This window comes from Ranitomeya variabilis, chromosome 3 (genome assembly GCF_051348905.1).
Source record: "Ranitomeya variabilis isolate aRanVar5 chromosome 3, aRanVar5.hap1, whole genome shotgun sequence".
NCBI lineage: Eukaryota > Metazoa > Chordata > Amphibia > Anura > Dendrobatidae > Ranitomeya > Ranitomeya variabilis.
In genome coordinates this window covers 767333182-767351639 of record NC_135234.1, presented here as the reverse complement: position 1 = coordinate 767351639, position 18458 = coordinate 767333182, and the positions used below count along the sequence as shown (strand labels likewise).

Below are 18458 nucleotides of genomic sequence, written 5' to 3'. Positions count from 1 at the left end.
CTGATATAACATGAGCTGAATCACCACAATAAAAACACAAACCATTTTTCCGCCTATAATTTTGCCGTTCACTTCTGGACTGAATTCTATCACATTGCATAGTCTCAGGTGCCTGTTCAGAAGACACCGCCAACTGGTGCACGGGTTTGCGCTCCCGTAAACGCCGATCAATCTGAATGGCCATAGCCATAGACTCATTCAGACCTGTAGGCGCAGGGAACCCCACCATAATATCCTTAATGGCCTCAGAAAGACCATTTCTGAAGTTTGCAGCCAGGGCGCACTCATTCCACTGAGTAAGCACCGACCATTTCCGAAATTTCTGACAATATATTTCCGCTTCATCATGCCCCTGAGAGAGGGCTAATAAAGCCTTTTCAGCCTGAATCTCTAGGTTAGGTTCCTCATAGAGCAATCCCAATGCCAGAAAAAACGCATCCACACTGAGCAATGCAGGATCCCCTGGTGCCAATGCAAATGCCCAATTCTGAGGGTCGCCCCGTAGGAACGATATAACAATCTTGACCTGTTGAGCAGGGTCTCCAGAGGAGCGAGATTTCAAAGAGAGAAACAATTTACAATTGTTCCTGAAATTCAGGAAGGTAGATCTATCTCCAGAAAAAAACTCTGGAATAGGAATTCTAGGTTCAGACATGGGAGTGTGAACCACAAAATCCTGTATGTTTTGAACCTTTGCCGCGAGATTACTCAGGCTGGAAGCCAAACTCTGGACATCCATGATAAACAGCTAAGATCAGAGCCATTCAAGGGTTAAGAGGAGGTAAGAAGCAGCTAGACAGCAATTAAGGGCTAGGCAGCAAAACTCTGAAGGAAAAAAAAAAAAAAATTTCCCTTGAACACTTCTTTTTCTCCTGCTTCAGCCCTAACAATTAACACTTTGTGGGCCGGCTATACTGTCATGAATCCCCAATGGCTAGGGATAGCACAGGACAAGCAAAGTAAAACAAATATCGGACGAGCTCTAGGGTGATGGAACCTGGGCTGACCGCTGCCCTACGCCTGACAAACGCAACTAGAGATAGCCAGGGAGCGTGCCTACGTTGGTTCTAGACGCCACGCACCAGCCTAAGAGCTAACTAGTACTACAGAGAAAACAAAGACCTCACTTGCCTCCAGAGGAATTAACCCCAAAAGGTATAGTTGCCCCCCACATGTATTGACGGTGAAATGAGAGGAAGGCACACACATAGAGATGATGTATATAGCTTTAGCAAATTGAGGCCCGCTGTAAACTAGAAAGCAGAGCGATACAAAAGGGGACTGAGCGGTCAGCAAAAAACCCTAATCAAAAAAACCATCCTGAGATTACAAGAACCCATGTGCCAACTCATGGCACATGGGGAGAACCTCAGTCCACTAGAGCAACCAGCTAGCATAGAGACATTCTAAGCAAGCTGGACCAAAAACCAAACAACTGAAAATCAGCACTTAGCTTATCCTGAAAGATCTGGGAGCAGGTAGGCAGGAACCAAACAGAGCACATCTGAACACATTGATAGCCGGCAAGGGAAATGACAGAAAGGCCAGGTAAAATAGGAAACACCCAGCCACTGATGGACAGGTGGAAACCAAAGGCCGCAACCCACCAAAGTCAGCCAGTACGAGCAGTAACCACCAGAGGGAGCCCACAAACAGAATCCACAACAGAAGAGGTAGGAGGACGAGAGCGGCCTCCCTCAGAGGTAGACATTTTGAAAGGTCCCTGAAGAAAATGCCAGAGGGTTAGGGGACAGGGGGGCAGAGGGGAGTGTCAGTCTGCAGTGCAGAGCTACTCACGGCAGACGAAAAAACGGATTACAGGTGGAGGAAGCTGCCCGGCTTGCGGGTGCACCTCCGGAGAAACGTTGAGCTCCTGCTGCAATCTGAACCGCAGATGGTGACCGCTGAAAGGGCGCAGGAATGTGCGCTCTGGAAGGGACATAGCGCGATGTGTGGCACCAAGCAGCGGCGTAGAGGGGGGGCGGAGACAGCCGTGCACCCAGGAGCACCAAGATTGCGCCGGTGGGCGGAGAGCGCAGGACAGATTGTAGGGCGGGAGAAAGCCCGCCCGATGAAGGCGGAAGTGGTCAGAGCGCGGCGCTGGAAGTAGGCCCGGGCAGAAGCCGGGGCCTAAAATAGAGGCCGGTGACCGCCGGAAGAAAGAGCCGCGGCACCGCAGTTAGAAAAGTGGTGTGGCAGCTTGCCAAGGCTGTCACGCTGGAGAGGATAGAGCAGCCGCCTTGAAACCCGCGGCGCCGGAGCAGTGCGCCGCAGGGAGAAGCGGCGCGGCAGCCTGTCAGGACTGTCGCGCTGGAGAAGGTAGTGTGGTCCCATAAATACCGCGGCACCGGAGCAGTGCGCAACAGGACGAAGCGGCACGACAGCCTGTCAGGGCTGTCCCACTGGAGAAGGTGGAGTGGCCGCCGTAGGAAGCGGCGCGGCAGCCTGTAAAGGCCCCGCGCTGGAATAGAAGGCAGAGAGGCCGCAGCTGCTGCATGGGAAGAAAGAAATGTGGCTGCCTGCAATCCCGGGTCGTGCTGCTGCAATCTGGGTGCAAGCGACGACCAGGTATGCTGGGAGCCCTAGAAAGAACCCCCCCCCCGTGAAAAGGCATGTCAGAAAACACGGACGGGAACCCTTGTATGACGGTCCTTATCAAGTCCTCCTCATTACTCCTATGTCAGTAAAGCTGGAAGGGAGACCGACGTGGATTCACGCATCGCACTGCAAGCTGGTTAAACAGACTAGTGGCAGATAATGGGGCATAATACTTAATACTACTGTTGCTGTCCAAAACCAACTCTTCATAGTCACTAATCAACATACTGTAGTACTGGATTACTTAACAGCAGCACAGGGTGGTATGTGTCTGGTTATTGGACCCGCTTGCGGTCATTATACAGATCCCAATAGCACTATGAAGTTAAAGTTAGAAGACATTCAAAGACTCAGAGATCAATATGATAAAGACAATGACCGTAATAAGGACAGTTGGTGGGCAGACACCTTCTCCTTTCTTAATCCAGCCAATTGGTTTAAGGGACTTAGGGGCTGGATAGCTGGAATCTTGCAAAGTTTGTTACACATCGCTGCCTTTATCCTTGTCATGTATGTAATACTAAAACTTGTTCTTTGGTGTATTTATGTATGCATTAGGAGATTCTGCACTAGAACAACTAATGATGATACCAAAAGCGTTGCCACCCCTGCTCTTCTCTACAACAATTTCACAAAGTTACCTGATGAAGATGCTGAAGCCAAGCGTATGGCTACCTTCAAAAGACCTCCTCCACCGTCATCAAAAATTGTTATCCGTAAATTGTAGCATACAGGGGGGACGGGTGCGCCGCAACAGCCATGGCTGGTAACATGGCACCAGTCATGTGAAGACCTTACCCCTCGAGCTTATAGCTCGGGATAGTACCTCTGATGCTACATATTAGTTAACAAAATGTATCTAGGGAGGAATGTGAAGGGTTAAACCAAGATCAAAATTAAAGCAGACTTTATTTTGTGCTTTTCGACTCCATTTTGCTGTTTTGAGATAAATTCTGTTACTAGGCTAAAGTTCATAGTTGTTATGAGAGCTTGATTGTTCTAGTTTGAACAAGAGCATGAGACTGAAGGTGTATCGTTCTACGAGACCTTGACGTACAGGCTGTTCCTGCATTCTTATAGGTTAGGAAAACTGTGAGCGTGTTCTTATGTTGATTGGTTGAAGTAGAACTTGCTAAGATTATGAAAAGTGCAACACAATAAACGGGATTAGGGATTTGACGTTGATCCCCCCAAACAGAGACATGTCTCTGTCTTGTCATTCTCAGTTGCTGGCAACGCCCTGTGGATCAATTTGAAAATCACCGAGTCAACCATGAAGGGTCACTCCAGATCCTCCCTCAACAACACCACGGAGAAGGGATCCGTGACAATTGGATTTTACTGTGCATGGATTATTGGTACTGCCACATGGAGGGGTCAAGGTTCCCTGCTCCTCGCCACATGGGGGAAGAGGAGACCATGTATAGGTGTAAGGACACACGTACCGGCATCTCCACTGTCCACAGCTCTCCTCCTAACTTGCAGTTCATCTGTAAGGCGATTTTGGTGCAGACGGAGAGGACAGTCTGGGGTTTGCTCAAGGTCCTGGCGACGACGCACTGGCTGGGGATGGGGAAGTCCACGCACAGGTGCTTCTTGATGGCGTCGTACTTCATCTTATTAATGCTGGACAGGATACAGACGACCTGGAGAGCAGAGACAGATCATAGGGACATTTCGGACATTCTTGCTGGTCACGTCTCCACCCAGTCCAATATCTACCCACCATCTCGGTGTGGTCTGTAATGTTCTGCTGGAAGGCCTGTAAATATCCTCCCACAGTGTCCTCGACTTCAACCCTTTAGAAAAGTTAAAAAGAAAACGTATGGTGTAAGACCCACACTGTGCGAGCCCCTCGGCTGAGCCCCCCTGGCAGAGCCCCCCCGAGCCTCACAGCACCGCCCGGTTCATCTTGATGTGCATTTGCTGTGTGATCTTGAACAAGTTCTGCAGAAGAGCGTTCGCCGCGTCGTAATTTCTCCGGGTGTAAAAGAGCAGCCAATTATTCAGATCTCGGGGGCTGATCAGGACGGCACCCCTCAACTCTCGCGACCAGTCAGCAAACTGTGGATTATATTCTGCCTGCAAATAATCCGAAATCACAAATTACACCTCAGTGCAGGATCTCCGGGAGGTCGTCACCCAGATTCTCAGCAGCCGGAGTTACACGACAGGTCTGTGCAAAGTAGTGGGCAACCAAGAGTCAACCTGGCTTAGAGACAAGAAAGCTGGTGGGGAAGGCTTGGCCAGGGGCAGTCTGTGTCGGACTCCCAAACAGCCTCTGAAAAAGGTGAAAAATGAGTCAAAAGAAGGAAAGAATCCAGGCTGCAGCTCAAGAAGACCCCACAAAGCACTATTGGGCCCTGGAATATTATCCAAAACCAAAAAAAAAAAAAAAAAACCTACTCAAAATTTTTTTATACAAACGCCTCCTGAAATGTAACGTGCATTTTATAATCACAGCTAATTGGGAAAAAAAAAATCAAGTCATCACTCGGATCAATGTAAAACATAAAATAGAAAAGGTGAAAAAGTCTAAAAAAAAACAAAAAACAAAAAAACACTTAGTGTTATATTTTCCTTACAAGTACGGGCCTGCAGAATTGTTTCCAGGCCATTGTTAACACTGCGGACACTGTAGAATTTATACCCTTTTTCCTTGTATTCACGTTCAGTGCAATTTAATTTTTATCCTTCAAAACTACATCTCATCCTGCAAAATACAAGCCCTCCTATGGCGATGAAGATGAAAATAATATAAAAAAATATAAATAAGTAAGTAGTGGAGAGGGAATGGGAAGGTATTGTGGTGCGTCCACTCAACCTAAATACTCACAGTTCTGTCTCTTTGCAGGATTTTTTCCGGAGGTGCGATTCTCCCTTCGAACTGTAAGAGTTCGGTATCGAAATTCAGCCCCCAGTCACGTAGCTCTTTCTGAACGCTCTCGTCCCTAAAGACAGGAGAAAAATACAATCCCCGGACTCATCACTACTGGGTGGGGAAAGGAAGGAGCCCAATGTCTTAAGTGCTGGTGCTCTATTGGCACTGTATCTATCTTTAGAACAGGACCCCACCGTCAGGAATGGCCATTACGTCTATTGGATCCAGATGAGACTATCCAGCAGCTTTAGGGACCACAAGAGCTGCCTTTCCCCAGTATATGGCTTTACCATCTCAGAATGTGTTTCGCCGTTTCTTCTTCTGGAGGTGTGGTTCCCCGGAGGAAGCAACGGCGAAACATGTATTGGGTTACGTAAGCATCAAACTGTGGTCACACATCTCTTGTTATGCGGTCTTATTTTTCTCTCATTACGCAAGGTATCCCTCTGTTTGTAGTCAAGTAGCGAGCAAAGCAATAGAGGAATGTCTCCGATCTACTGCTGTAATCAGGCTGAAGGGTCAACATCTCAGAAATTCCAGCTTATATGAGCTGTTCAGTCATGTGCCAATCATACTGAGAGCTGAGGCCGCTATCAGGAGCCTCCGTACTGAGTCACTCACAGCCTCGATGGGGAACCAATTTTGAAACTACAGCAAACCCAAGACATGGCTTCTAACCAAACTCACCTTGCCCAATAAAAGGGGCCCAGGTCAGAGGCAGACGGCCCTTACCAGCCACCGTGGCTACTTACTTGTGTATGTAATTCAGGAACTTCCCAACCTGCCGCTCCCTCTGGTCTGGTGGTAAGCGAGTGTGAACGGCCAGGTCTTTCATGACGTTGAAGTCGTTTCTCATTCTGTCGGTCAGACCTGTGTTATAAAGATGAAGCGGCAAGAGATGAGAATACAAGCAGCTGCCTCCTGGTGAGGAGCCCCGGGAGGCATAACTGGGACCGGCGCATTTCAGGAGGGGATCCCTAGCGATCTGCAAGATACCAGCCATACAGCGGACAGGGCAGACCAAATCAGGGTTTGTTTCTTGTTCTTCTTAAACAGGGTAAAATGTGCGGGGGGGGGGAAAGAATTTTTTTTCTTCTTTTTTTTTTAAAATTCTTTACGTATTTCTAAAAACGTTTTCCTTTAATTTTCTACATTATTTTGAAGTTTATTCGGGGACTTCAACCTCCAATCATTTGTGCTACACCACAGTACTGCAGCATATTGTGAAAATTCCACGTCAGGAAGCTTCAGGGATCGAGGACGAGCATGCGCACCGTTTAATGCTGCTATCGGAGATTGTCAGCGGCATTTAAATGGTTAACAGCAGCAACAGGAACTCAAACAGGACGGCCACGACTGTCAGAGACAGATGCTGGCTATATAATCTAGCACAGCTCCTCATGTGAAGACCCTTCCCAGGACGTCCATTTGTGGAAAGGCATTAATATTGCATTTGCGACCGTTCCCACCACCTTCTTGAGCTTTACTTTAGGCTGTTCTCACACCTATGACATTATTGGTCGGTGAACACCCTGCGATGTCCAGACCTTATATATGTCTACGGTCAGCTGAGGCCAAGACCGGAGGTCCGCGGCCAGTACAGACAGAGCAGTCAGCACTTGGACCAATGTTGGACACAGATCCAGCCTTATAGCTATTTAGCCACCATTTACAATCACAGAGGTAACTGTGGCGTAGTCAGCGAGCTCTGCTAGTAACCTGCCAGGGACTGCGCTCACCTGTTAGGTTACATAACTCTGGCACCAGTACGATGGCTCCGTTTTCGGCTCCCGGCTTGGGCCTCCGGGGGATGTTCACGATTAGCGGCTGGCTCATGTCCTCCACTTGTTCATTGTATTGCTGAGGGCGATGCAAAATAAACAGCAGGACGACTCAGTTATCAGAGCTTTGTCCAAGTCACCAGCAAATAATAAAAGATCACCCATAAGCAAAATTCTTTTTAAAAAAAGAAGTTTAAAAACTCGCTCTATCGCTTCATTTTCAGCTCCTATTGCAACTGTGCACCCAGCCAGGACAGCACAGCTCCATGCAAGATGTAGTGGGGATATTTGAGCCGAATCGAAGAGAAGATGATTTTGGGTGCTTACCGTAAAATATTTTTCTCTGAGCCTTCTGTGGAGAAACGGGGAGGAGGGGTGGGGATGGGAGGTCAGCAGGTGCCCTGATCCGCTAGCCAAAACACATGAATACCCGAGATGGTGCAAATTACAGAGTCTCACCTTTCTGCCGATTCACCGGGATTAAGATTAAAGCAGCTGGGACTTCCTGCTTCCAGGACAGACTACCCCCACCTGTGGCACGCACAGAAAGGAGGTATTGACAAGCTTAGGAAGACGACAGTCCATTGAGGCAGAAGGCCAGTTGACCAGAGGGTCACAACCTGGCTTCTCCGAAAATCTCCATGGAGCCAGGTGACTGGTGGGTCCCATTACTTGCTTTCATAAACGTATCCATGGAGCTCAGGTGACCGGTGGGTCCAAATCCTGACTAACCCAAACGTATCCATTGTTCAGCGATAGTGAATGGAGCAGATCTGCATTCTTTCAGCGGGGGCCGGGGTCCTCTAAGCTGACATCCAGAAGAATGTCAAATCTGTGTCCCTCGTGATGGAGCCATGATGTCCTGGCTGCTGTCCTGTAGAGAGTTTCTGGTTCTTCAGATCTCTTGGCTGTCTGGATGTATATCTGTTTACGAAGATATATCTTATAGAGGCGCTTATGTCCTCTTTATAGTTAACAACTGTCCTTCAAACATCCAGAGGTAAAGGGGAAGAATGGTGACATGGTCAACTCGCATTGTTTAATTATTTCATCTATTTGCACAGTTTTTCCTCCTGTTTTGCAAGTCAACAAGCCAGCTGGCCTGGACAATGTGTAATCAACATTTCAGCAAACATTATTGTTCAATTATTATGCGCCTATAGTTGCCCAGGATAACAGCACAATACGTTACATCAAATTTCAACTTACAAGTCAGTATTACAGGATAATGTTACCAAAAGTCTGTTTTCTTGACGAACCAGAAAGAAAAATTCAAAAGTCAACATGTAGATAACAGTCAGTGACTCCTGGCTAACTGAAAATAGGGATTTTTGTGTACTCACCGTAAAATCCTTTTCTCCGAGCCAATCATTGGGGTACACAGACCATGGGTGTTATGCTGCTGCCACTAGGAGGACACCAAGTTGAAACAAAACGTTAGCTCCTCCTCTGCAGTACACACCCTCCTGCTGGCTCCCAGAGAACCAGTTCGGTGCAAAAGCAGTAGGAGATCATAAATTTCATATCAGATTAAAGAAAAACCAAGCGCAATCCAAAAGATTAACAGGGTGGGTGCTGTGTCCCCCAATGATTGGCTCGGAGAAAAAGATTTTACGGTTAGTACACAAAAATCCCTATTTCCCCTACGCCTCATTGGGGGACACAGACCATGGGATGCATGTAGGATAGCTGCGGAGACACCATCACGTGTTTCTCAACGCAAGCAGTGAATAGCCAGACCTTTCCCCGGGAAGGAACAACCACGGGAAGGGCAGCATCCAATAAAGGAAAACCACCTATGCCAAGCATGGTATCCATCCACAGACAGCTGTTTCGGGGTGTTTGCCCCTCATCAGTGTGGAGTAGGAATCTGGCTATTAGGAGCAGTGCCTAGTAAAAGGCTGTAAAGGCACAGATGATTGGCCTCGGGGATGTTTTGGTCTCCCCGAGGCCAATCATCTGTGCCTTTACAGACCATGGGATGTCCCAAAGCAGTCCTTGGGTGGGGAATCACATCACAGATCTAACCCCATGTACCAACTGACTAAAGTTGCGCTACCGCTGCTTGCAAAATACATCTGCGAGGGCCATTTGTGCAGAAGTCTGAGAGCGTAGGCTGTATCAAGTTACAGCCTTGCAGACTTCTTGTGCTGACGCCTGATGCCGAAAGGCACAAAAAAAGGAGATTTTTGTGTACTCACCGTAAAATCTCTCTTTCTCTTACCCTCTAATTGGGGGACACAGGACCATGGGTGTTATGCTGCTGTCCACTAGGAGGCGACACTATGCATAATCTGAAAAAGATTAACTGTGGCTCCTCCTCTGCAGTATACACCCCTGGACGGCATCAGCCTTCTCCAGTTTTGTGCAAAAGCAGTAGGAGGAACGTAACATGAATAACATAGACATGCCTATAAGGAGGACACTATGTACGAGCTCAAAGAACAACATGAGAACTCAACAGTAACAGCCCGAAAAAGGGCAACAGGGTGGGAGCGGTGTCCCCCAATTAGAGGCTAAGAGAAAGATTTACGGTGAGTACACAAAAATCTCCTTTACTCTGTCGCCTCATTGGGGGACACAGGACCATGGGACGTCCTAAAGCAGTCCCTGGGTGGGAAGCAATGGACGAATATTGTGCAGACAGGCCCCTATACTTAGGGCACCGCCGCCTGCAGAACACATCTACCCAGGCTCGCGTCAGCTGAGGACTGGGTATGAACCCTGTAGTGTTTAGTAAACGTGTGTAGGCTAGTCCAAGTGGCCGCCTTACACACTTTGTGCCGAAGCCTGGTGCCAAATGGCCCAGGAGGCCCCTACCGCCCGTGTAGAGTGTGCTGTAATACCGGCTGGAAGAGGAGAATTCTTAAGGCGGTAGGACTCTTGTATGGTGGATTTGATCCACCTGGCAAGGGTAGCTTTGGAAGCTGGCAGACCGTTGTGGCCGCCTTCTGGAAGGAGAAAAAGAGAATCAGACCTCCGGAAGGACGCAGTCCTAGACACGTATATACGCAATGCCCTGACAAGGTCAAGCGTATGCAGAGCCTTCTCCACTATGAACCGGAACCGGACAAAGGGATGGTAGTGAAATTTCCTCATTGAGATGGAAGTTGGACACAACCTTCGGAAGGAAAGATGGGACCGTACGAAGAACTACCTTGTCCTGGTGAAAGGCCAGGAAGGGCCGTCTGCAGGAGAGTGCTGTCAGTTCAGACACCTTGCGTAGCGAGGTGATTGCCACCAGGAAAACCACCTTCTGGGAGAGAAGGCGGAGCGGGACCTCCTTAAGGGGTTCGAAGGCTGGTTCCTGCAATGCAGTCAGGACCAGGTTGAGGTCCCACGTTTCTAGTGGTCGTCTGTAGGGGGGAACCAATCGGGAAACCCCCTGAAGGAAAGTCCTTACTTGCGGCTTGGTAACAATGCGCCTTTGAAAAAGCACTGAGAGGGCTGACACCTGGCTCTTAAGCGAGCCCAATGACAGCCTGGCCTCCAGACCCGATTGGAGAAAACCAAGTACTTTGGGTAGGGAATAAGGGAGTGGGGTCTGGCCACTAGATTCGCACCAGGTAAAGAAGGCTTTCCAGATACGGTAATAAATCTTGGCAGAGGCTGGCTTCCGTGCCCTGATCATGGTTCCAATGACATCCGGCGAGAGCCCTGCCTGGGTTAGAACCCAGGTGTTGTGAACTATACTTTTTGGCTCCCTCTTGTGGTCTCTTGTGGTTTGGCACTTGGATTGTCTTTTCCCAGGTTGGTACTCACCTGCTTCGTTACGCCTGGGGTGTTGCCATTTAAACTTCCTGGATTCTCAGTCCAGTGCCTGGCATCATTGTAATCAGTTCATTTCTGTTTGCTCCTGTCTTCAGGTCCTGGTTCTTTGCAAGATAAGCTAAGTCCTGCTTTCTTACTTTTGTTTATTTGCATTGTTCTTATTTTTGTCCAGCTTGTACAAAATGTGATTCCTGATATCGCTGGAAGCTCTAGGGGGCTGATATTCTCCCCCCTCACCGTTAGTCGGTTTGGGGGTTCTTGGATATTCAGCGTGGATATTTTGCAGGATTTTTTGCTGACCATATAAGTCATCTTACCATCTTCTGCTATTTAGTCAGTGGGCCTCTCTTTGCTAAAATCTAGTTCATTCTTACGTTTGTCTTTTCTTCTTGCCTCACCGTTATTATTTGTTGGGGGCTTGTATTTCTTTGGGGTCTTTTCTCTGGAGGCAAGAGAGGTCTTATTTTCCCTGATAGGGTTAGTTAGTTCTCCGGCTGGCGCGAGACGTCTAGGATCAACGTAGGCACGTTCCCCGGCTACTGTTAGGGTTTGTGCTAGGATCAGCTATATGGTCAGCCTAGTTACCACTTCCCTATTAGCTGGTATTTATGTTTGTAGACTTTGCTTTAATCTCGGAGATCCCTTGCCATTGGGATCATAACAGTATGCCAGGCCGTTAATAGTTAATGCATTGCTGAAGTGGGATTAAAAGAAAAGAAGTTCTGAGTTTTTTTTTTTTTTTTCCTTTCTTCCTCCCCTTTATCTCTGAGTGGCTTGAAGCTTTGCTGCAGACATGAATGTTCAGACCTTGATTACTAGTGTGGATCAGCTTGCTGCACGAGTGCAGGGCATTCAGAATTTTGTTGTTAGCAGTCCTATGTCAGAGCCTAAGATACCTATTCCTGAGCTGTTCTCTGGAGATCGATTTAAATTTAGGAATTTTAGGAATAATTGTAAATTGTTTCTATCTTTGAAACCTCGTTCATCTGGAGATTCAGCTCAGCAAGTTAAAATTGTTATCTCCTTCTTACGTGGCGACCCTCAGGATTGGGCTTTCTCCTTGGCGCCAGGAGATCCGGCATTGGCAGATGTTGATGCGTTTTTTCTGGCGCTCGGATTGCTTTATGAGGAGCCTAATCTTGAAATTCAGGCAGAAAAAGCTCTACTGGCTATCTCTCAGGGCCAGGATGAAGCTGAGGTGTACTGCCAAAAATTTCGGAAATGGTCCGTGCTTACTCAATGGAATGAATGTGCTCTGGCCGCAAATTTCAGAAATGGCCTTTCTGAAGCCATTAAGAATGTGATGGTGGGTTTTCCAATTCGTACAAGTCTGAATGATTCTATGGCGCTGGCTATTCAGATTGATCGGCGTTTGCGGGAGCGCAAATCCGCTAATCCTCTCGCGGTGTTGTCTGAACGGACACCTGTCTCAATGCAATGTGACAGAATCCTGACTAGAACCGAACGACAAAATCATAGACGTCAGAATGGGTTGTGTTTTTACTGTGGTGATTCTACACATGTTATATCAGCATGCTCTAAACGCCTAACCAAGGCTGTCAGTCCTGTCACCATTGGTAATTTGCAGCCTAAATTTATTTTGTCTGTGACTTTAATTTGTTCATTGTCTTCCTACCCTGTTATGGCATTTGTGGATTCAGGTGCTGCCCTGAGTCTTATGGACTTTTCGTTTGCCAAGCGCTGTGGTTTTGTTTTGGAGCCTTCAAAAGTTCCTATTCCTCTCAGAGGAATTGATGCTACGCCACTGGCGGAAAATAAACCGCAGTATTGGACACAAGTGACCATGTGCATGACTCCTGAACATCGGGAGGTGATTCGTTTTCTTGTTCTGCATAAAATGAATGATTTGGTCGTTTTAGGTCTGCCATGGTTACAGACCCATAATCCTGTTTTGGATTGGAAGGCTATGTCTGTGTCGAGTTGGGGTTGTCAGGGAATTCATTGCAATTCTCCGCCGGTGTCTATTGCTACTTCTACTCCTTCAGAAGTTCCTGAGTATTTGTGTGACTATCAGGATGTATTCAGTGAGTCCAGGTCCAGTGCTCTTCCTCCTCATAGGGACTGCGACTGCGCTATAGATTTGATTCCTGGCAGTAAATTTCCTAAGGGACGATTATTTAATTTGTCAGTACCCGAGCATGCCGCGATGCGTTCTTATGTCAAGGAGTCTTTGGAGAAGGGGCATATTCGTCCATCCTCTTCCCCTCTTGGTGCGGGATTCTTTTTTGTGGCCAAGAAAGACGGGTCTTTGAGACCTTGTATAGACTATCGGCTTCTGAATAAAATCACTGTTAAGTTTCAGTATCCTTTGCCATTATTGTCAGACTTGTTTGCTCGGATTAAGGGTGCCAAGTGGTTCACCAAGATAGATCTTCGTGGTGCGTACAACCTTGTGTGCATTAGGCAGGGAGATGAATGGAAAACTGCATTCAATACGCCCGAAGGTCATTTTGAATACTTGGTGATGCCCTTTGGGCTCTCTAATGCCCCTTCAGTGTTTCAGTCCTTTATGCATGATATCTTCCGGAAGTATCTGGATAAATTTATGATCGTTTATCTGGATGATATTCTGTTTTTTTCTGATGATTGGGACTCGCATGTAGAGCAGGTCAGGATGGTGTTTCAGGTTTTGCGTGATAATGCTTTGTCTGTGAAGGGCTCAAAGTGTCTCTTTGGAGTGCAGAAGGTTTCCTTTTTGGGTTTTATTTTCTCCCCTTCTGCTGTGGAGATGGACCCAGTCAAGGTCCGAGCTATTCATGATTGGACTCAACCCACGTCTGTTAAGAGTCTTCAGAAGTTCTTGGGGTTTGCTAATTTCTACCGTCGCTTTATCGCTAACTTTTCTAGTGTTGTTAAACCTTTGACGGATATGACTAAGAAAGGTTCTGATGTGGCTAATTGGGCTCCTGCAGCCGTGGAGGCCTTCCAGGAGCTGAAGCGCCGGTTTACTTCGGCGCCTGTTTTGTGCCAGCCTGATGTCGCACTTCCCTTTCAGGTTGAAGTGGATGCTTCTGAGATTGGTGCTGGGGCTGTTTTGTCGCAGAGAGGCTCTGGTTGCTCTGTGATGAGACCATGTGCCTTTTTCTCTAGGAAGTTTTCACCTGCTGAGCGGAACTATGATGTTGGTAATCGGGAGTTGTTGGCCATGAAGTGGGCATTTGAGGAGTGGTGTCATTGGCTCGAGGGTGCTAAGCATCGTGTGGTGGTCTTGACTGATCACAAAAATCTGATGTATCTCGAGTCTGCTAAGCGCCTGAATCCTAGATAGGCTCGTTGGTCATTGTTTTTCTCTCGTTTTGACTTTGTGGTCTCGTACCTGCCTGGTTCGAAGAATGTTAAGGCTGATGCTCTTTCTAGGAGCTTTGTGCCTGACTCTCCTGGAGTCTCGGAGCCAGCTGGTATTCTTAAAGAGGGAGTAATCGTGTCGGCCTTATCTCCTGATTTGCGACGTGTGTTGCAGAGATTTCAGGCTGGTAGACCTGACTCTTGTCCACCCGACAGACTGTTTGTTCCTGATAAATGGACCAGCAGAGTCATTTCCGAGGTTCATTTCTCGGTGTTGGCAGGGCATCCGGGAATTTTTGGTACCCGAGATTTGGTGGCTAGGTCCTTTTGGTGGCCTTCCTTGTCATGGGATGTGCGGTCATTTGTGCAGTCCTGTGGGACTTGTGCTCGGGCTAAGCCTTGTTGTTCTCGTGCTAGCGGGTTGCTTTTGCCCTTGCCCGTCCCGAAGAGGCCTTGGACACACATTTCCATGGATTTCATTTCTGATCTGCCGGTGTCTCAAGGAATGTCTGTCATCTGGGTGGTGTGTGATCGTTTTTCCAAGATGGTCCATTTGGTACCCTTGCCTAAGTTGCCTTCCTCTTCCGATCTGGTTCCTTTGTTTTTTCAGAATGTGGTTCGTTTACACGGCATTCCGGAGAATATCGTGTCCGACAGAGGATCCCAGTTTGTGTCCAGATTCTGGCGATCTTTTTGTGCTAAAATGGGCATTGATTTGTCGTTTTCATCTGCCTTTCATCCTCAGACTAATGGTCAAACGGAGCGAACTAATCAGACACTGGAGGCTTATTTGAGATGTTTTGTTTCTGCGGACCAGGATGATTGGGTGACCTTCTTGCCATTGGCTGAGTTTGCCCTTAATAATCGGGCTAGTTCCGCTACTTTGGTTTCGCCATTCTTCTGCAACTCTGGTTTTCATCCTCGTTTCTCCTCGGGTCATGTTGAGTCTTCTGACTGCCCTGGGGTGGATTCCGTGGTGGATAGGTTGCAGCGGATTTGGAATCATGTGGTGGACAACTTGAAGTTGTCACAGGAGAAGGCTCAGCGTTTTGCCAACCGCCACCGCGGTGTGGGTCCCCGACTTCGTGTTGGGGAATTGGTTTGGTTGTCTTCTCGGTATGTCCCTCTGAAGGTCTCCTCTCCTAAGTTTAAGCCTCGCTTTATTGGTCCTTATAAAATTTTGGAAGTTCTTAACCCGGTTTCTTTTCGTTTGGATCTTCCTGTGTCGTTTGCCATTCACAACGTGTTCCATGGGTCTTTGTTGCGGCGGTACGTTGTGCCTGTGGTTCCTGCTGTTGAGCCTCCTGCTCCAGTGTTGGTTGAGGGCGAGTTGGAGTACGTGGTGGAAAAGATCTTGGATTCTCGTCTCTCTAGACGGAGGCTTCAGTATTTGGTCAAATGGAAGGGCTATGGTCAGGAGGATAATTCCTGGGTGGTCGCCTCGGATGTTCATGCGGCCGATTTGGTTCGTGCCTTCCACGCTGCTCATCCTGATCGCCCTGGTGGTCTTGGTGAGGGTTCGGTGACCCCTCCTTAAAGGGGGGGTACTGTTGTGAACTATACTTTTTGGCTCCCTCTTGTGGTCTCTTGTGGTTTGGCACTTGGATTGTCTTTTCCCAGGTTGGTACTCACCTGCTTCGTTACGCCTGGGGTGTTGCCATTTAAACTTCCTGGATTCTCAGTCCAGTGCCTGGCATCATTGTAATCAGTTCATTTCTGTTTGCTCCTGTCTTCAAGTCCTGGTTCTTTGCAAGATAAGCTAAGTCCTGCTTTCTTACTTTTGTTTATTTGCATTGTTCATATTTTTGTCCAGCTTGTACAAAATGTGATTCCTGATATCGCTGGAAGCTCTAGGGGGCTGATATTCTCCCCCCTCACCGTTAATCGGTTTGGGGGTTCTTGGATATTCACCGTGGATATTTTGCAGGGTTTTTTGCTGACCATATAAGTCATCTTACTATCTTCTGCTATTTAGTCAGTGGGCCTCTCTTTGCTAAAATCTAGTTCATTCTTACGTTTGTCTTTTCTTCTTGCCTCACCGTTATTATTTGTTGGGGGCTTGTATTTCTTTGGGGTCTTTTCTCTGGAGGCAAGAGAGGTCTTATTTTCCCTGATAGGGTTAGTTAGTTCTCCGGCTGGCGCGAGACGTCTAGGATCAACGTAGGCACGTTCCCCGGCTACTGTTAGTGTTTGTGCTAGGATCAGCTATATGGTCAGCCTAGTTACCACTTCCCTATTAGCTGGTATTTATGTTTGTAGACTTTGCTTTAATCTCTGAGATCCCTTGCCATTGGGATCATAACACCCAGGTCTCAAGGGCCACGCCGTCAAATTGAGAGCCCCCGAGTTCTGGTGGTAGAACGGGCCTTGTGATAGAAGATCGTGGCGGTCGGGGAGACGCCAGGGGGCGTCTGCTGTAAGTTGCACGATGTCGGCGTACCATGTACGTCTGGGCCAGTCGGGTGCAATTAGGATGGTTGGAACTCCCTCTTGTTTGATCTTCCTCAACACTCTGGATATCAGGGGGAGAGGTGGAAATATGTACAGAAGCTGGAACTGGGTCCAGTCCTGAACCAGAGCGTCTGCTCCGAGCGACAGCGGATCGTGTGTTCTGGCCATGAAGTTGGAGACCTTGGCATTGAAGTGGGATGCCATTAGGTCCACATCCGGGGTCCTCCAGCGGTGACAGATCTGGCGGAAAATTTCGGGATGGAGAGACCACTCTCCCGAGTCTATTCCTTGTCGGCTGAGGAAGTCTGCTTCCCAGTTGTCCATACCCGGAATGTGGACCGCCGAAAGAACCGACCCTGTGTCCTCCGCCCAGCGGAGGATGTGTGACACTTCTCGCATCGCCTGGGTACTGCGGGTCCCCCCTTGGTGATTCACGTATGCCACGGCCGTGGCATTGTCCAACTGTATTCTGATGTGAGAGGCTGCCAGTAAGTGATGGAAGGCCCTCAATGCCAGGAGGATGGCACGAATTTCCAGGATGTTGATGGGCATGGTCGCTTCCACTGGGGACCACTTGCCCTGTGGTGTAGGTGCACCTCACCCCAACCCGTCAGGCTCGCGTCGGTGGTCAGAACCTTCCATTGACCTGTGAGAAAGGATTTCCCCTTTGCTAGCAAGGTTGGCTTGAGCCACCAGTGCAGGGACCTCCTGGTTGACGATGTTAGCTGGAACTCCCTGTCGAGAGAAAAGGGATTCCTGTCCCAGGACTTGAGAATGGCTAGTTGGAGAGGCCTGAGGTGAAACTGGGCAAATGGGACCGCTTCTATTGCTGCCCCCATCTTGCCGAGGACTCTCATGGCAAACCGGAGAGATCGAGGGGGTTTGCGGAGGAGGGTGCGAACTCCTAGGCGGAGAGCCAGTGCCTTGTCCTTGGGAAGGAGCACTAGACCCCTGGAGGTGTTGAATAGCATTCCCAGGAAGGTCAGAGACTGACTTGGGGTTGGTGATGACTTTTGTAGGTTGATTAACCAGCCCATGCGACTGAGGGTATCGGTTGTGATTGAGACGCTGAGCTCGCAGTCCTTGAAGGTGGGAGCCTTGATGAGTAGATCGTCCAGGTATGGAACGACTACTATGCCTCTGGAGTGCAGGACGTCCATGGTGGCTGCCATGACTTTGGAGAACACTCTGGGAGCCGTGGCGAGTCTGAAAGGGAGAGCCACAAATTGGTAGTGGTCCTGGCCTATTGCGAACCTGAGAAACCTCTGTTGGGCAGGTGCAATGGGTATATGCAGGTATGCGTCTTGTATGTCTATGGAGGCGAGAAATTCTCCTTTCTCCAAGGACGCAATGATGGACCGAAGGGACTCCATGCGGAAGTGACGGACCCGTACATATTTGTTGAGCTGTTTTAGGTCTAGTATGGGCCGTACGCTGCCTCCTTTCTTGGGAACTACGAACAGATTGGAGTAGAACCCTCGGAAGCGGTCGGTCGTGGGGACCGGTACTATGACTCCTGCTTGAAAAAGCGAGGAGACCGCTTGGTGGTAGGCACGAGCCTTGGCTGGCGGTTTTGGGGGGACAGAGAGGAAGAATCGGTCCGGTGGGTTGGAGATGAAGTCTATTTTGTATCCGGAAGACACTAGTTCCCTGACCCACCTGTCTTCTGT

General features: G+C 48.5%; 1 protein-coding gene across 1 annotated transcript in view; it reads right to left on the bottom strand.

The window, feature by feature from the left end:
• The window catches only part of LOC143817402 (piwi-like protein 1), a 128251-nt gene that overhangs the window by 64331 nt on the left and 45462 nt on the right, over positions 1-18458 (bottom strand). The window contains exons 10-15 of the mRNA XM_077298795.1: positions 7219-7339; positions 6232-6349; positions 5435-5549; positions 4493-4680; positions 4325-4397; positions 4044-4244 (exon numbers count right to left, since the gene is read on the bottom strand). Coding sequence (XP_077154910.1) covers positions 4044-4244; positions 4325-4397; positions 4493-4680; positions 5435-5549; positions 6232-6349; positions 7219-7339 — 816 coding nt within the window. The remainder of the gene's footprint in view (positions 1-4043; positions 4245-4324; positions 4398-4492; positions 4681-5434; positions 5550-6231; positions 6350-7218; positions 7340-18458) is intronic.